This window comes from Penaeus chinensis, chromosome 23, assembly GCF_019202785.1.
Source record: "Penaeus chinensis breed Huanghai No. 1 chromosome 23, ASM1920278v2, whole genome shotgun sequence".
NCBI classification, from domain to species: Eukaryota; Metazoa; Arthropoda; class Malacostraca; order Decapoda; family Penaeidae; genus Penaeus; species Penaeus chinensis.
The window spans coordinates 17,203,382-17,205,881 of NC_061841.1; the positions used below are offsets into that span (position 1 = coordinate 17,203,382).

At 32.2% G+C, this 2,500-nt stretch overlaps 1 protein-coding gene across 33 annotated transcripts in view; it reads right to left on the reverse strand.

Moving 5' to 3' along the window:
* Nucleotides 1-2,500, reverse strand: part of LOC125037396 (basement membrane-specific heparan sulfate proteoglycan core protein-like) — a 362,744-nt gene that overhangs the window by 149,653 nt on the left and 210,591 nt on the right. For 20 of the 33 annotated variants that reach the window (XM_047630523.1, XM_047630519.1, XM_047630522.1 and 17 more), the window contains exons 21-24: nt 2,124-2,234; nt 1,420-1,530; nt 425-538; nt 45-158 (exon numbers count right to left, since the gene is read on the reverse strand). The exons of 11 other annotated variants lie outside the window; for them this stretch is intronic. In XM_047630523.1, the coding sequence (XP_047486479.1) occupies nt 45-158; nt 425-538; nt 1,420-1,530; nt 2,124-2,234 (450 nt within the window). The remainder of the gene's footprint in view (nt 1-44; nt 159-424; nt 539-1,419; nt 1,531-2,123; nt 2,235-2,500) is intronic. 2 more of the 33 variants (XM_047630506.1, XM_047630509.1) reach the window with 2 other exon arrangements.

Genomic DNA, 2,500 nt, shown 5'->3' on the forward strand with positions numbered 1-2,500 from the left:
ACATATATCAATGAAAGTATCTAACTGCATCATTTTTAACAAACCAGGTACGCAGTTCTCTTCATCTGAACGGTCAATGCACTGAGGTGTTCTGTCACATCTCTGATAGCCTGGGATACAATCACCGTTCCTGCAAGTCCACTCATCAGGACCACAAGCTAAGTGATATAGATGAAAACTCATCCGTGTGAACAGTACTGTTTTTTAAAATTTCCCATTTGAGCTAACACACTTAAAACAATTATGTAACTAAAACACAGTGTCTACTTAGGCTGTCTATATGTAAATTATAAGTTTCAATATTCTAATGTAATAAAACTTATCTTCTGAAATTACTTATGTACAAAAACATATATTTATACCCGATTATTTGTTGTAACATTCATCAACAAACCATTTATCACAAATTACAGAGAAAACCAACCAGGTACGCAGTTCTCTTCATCTGAACGGTCAATGCACTGAGGTGTTCTGTCACATCTCTGATAGCCTGGGATACAATCACCGTTCCTGCAAGTCCACTCATCAGGACCACAAGCTAAGTGATATAGACGAAAACCTATCCATGTAAACTGTACTGTTTTTTAAAATTTCCCATTTGAGCTAACACACTTAAAACAATTATGTTACATAGCACAAACAAAAAAAGTCTTAAATCTACAGTACTCTATAAATATTAATTTCACCAAGTTTTAAGATACAGGATTCACTCATATATTCAAAACACTGTCATATACAAAATGTTTATGTTTTTTGTATATTTGGAAATTACTTTGTATTTAAGCAGTTTTATCAAGTGCAATAGAATCCTTTTAGATTATGGAATTATTACAAACAAAACACACAAAAAACAGTCTTTTGAATCCTCTAGTTTACAATCCCAATTTATTTTATCTAACCCAACTCCTTTCCCCAATTACAGCAAAAAATTCCATACACTGTTCTTCTCCTACTAGTGTAAAAAGGACCACTAATGATTAATCTATATGCAACACAGTCTACATGTAGAGCTTAAAACAGTAACAAAAAAAAAAAAAAAAAATACACAGTTAAACATTTGTACTTGTTAATGTGAATGTGAGGTTATTCAGTAGATACTACAACAGTCTCTTGGTTTGAAAATGAGGATAAAAGAATTATAATACAACAAATTTTTGAACATTGGCTTTTTATGACATAAACTACTGTAGTTCTTGTAAAAGTGCTTCTGTGTTTAAATTAATTACACATATGCATAACACTCTTCTTAACTAGTAATTGAAATGCTGGCTTCCCTTTTGATAAGTCCTCAATTTCAAGCCATGAAAATCTATCCTTTCAATACCCATGAAAGGGTATGGAATCAGACTACAAGAACATATATTAATAGTACTTGGCACTATCATCTAGTAGCATATCTTCACCTCAAAGCATGCTTACCTTTACAGTCAAGTTCATCAGTGTAGTCTCGACAGTCATCTCGACCGTCACATCTTGCCTCTATTGGTATGCATGAAAGATCTCCACACATCCACTCCAATGGACCACACACTACATGCAAATAAGCATTACATGCAAATAAGCATTACATGCAAATACTATTTTCTAGGTTTATAATTTATGTTAGTAAACAAAGTAAAATAATTTGCTGTAAATCTACCTATAAAATGTTTCTCAGCCAGAAAATTTGTAAGATGGATATTGTATACTTCTTACATGTCAGAGGGATTTTTATACCTTCTAAAAGAGGAATATTACTAAAGCTAATTGTGCAAATATAAAAAGTTTTCCTCTGATCTAAGACCTAAACAAATATGTTCTATGATTCTTTGGATTAATCTTTTCCAAATTCTGTATGGGAGATATTAGAATTTTTTGCTACAGCCATTATTTTAGTTTATATCTTTTAAATATTATCAATAGATAAAGGAATAATAATTTAATAATGATATCCTATTCATAATAAATATCCCAAGCTCACATTTTCTTTTATCCAAAAGGGGGAGAAATTACAATTTCTACATGGCCTTTTGTATGAATAATACATGTTCTTTGATGACTCCCATCAATGTACAAATCAAATCACATGTGGTCCAATTATTCTATCAGTCCCACAAAATCTTCCCATCACAGGATCCCCTTACCTGCACAGTTATCTTCATCAGAATAGTCTGGGCAGTCAAAAGCACCATTGCATCGTGCTGTACTTGGTATGCATGATAGATCCCCACAAGTCCATTCAGATGAACTGCATACTGCATGCAAGGTAAACACCAATGGCTAGCAATACTATCAACTTACAATCAAATTATTAACATTTTTATGGCAACAAGAAGGGATAGAAATACAATTTTGAGCAGTAAGAATTCATATGGTCTACGAAAAAATGCAGTGAAATTTCACAAACTATGCTGGAAACCTTTTACTACATGCATAAAAATAATCATGAAGTGTTTCATAATAAGCTACAGCAGGCATAATTGTTTTGGTTAGTAATTATAAATGAAAGCATTCGATCAAC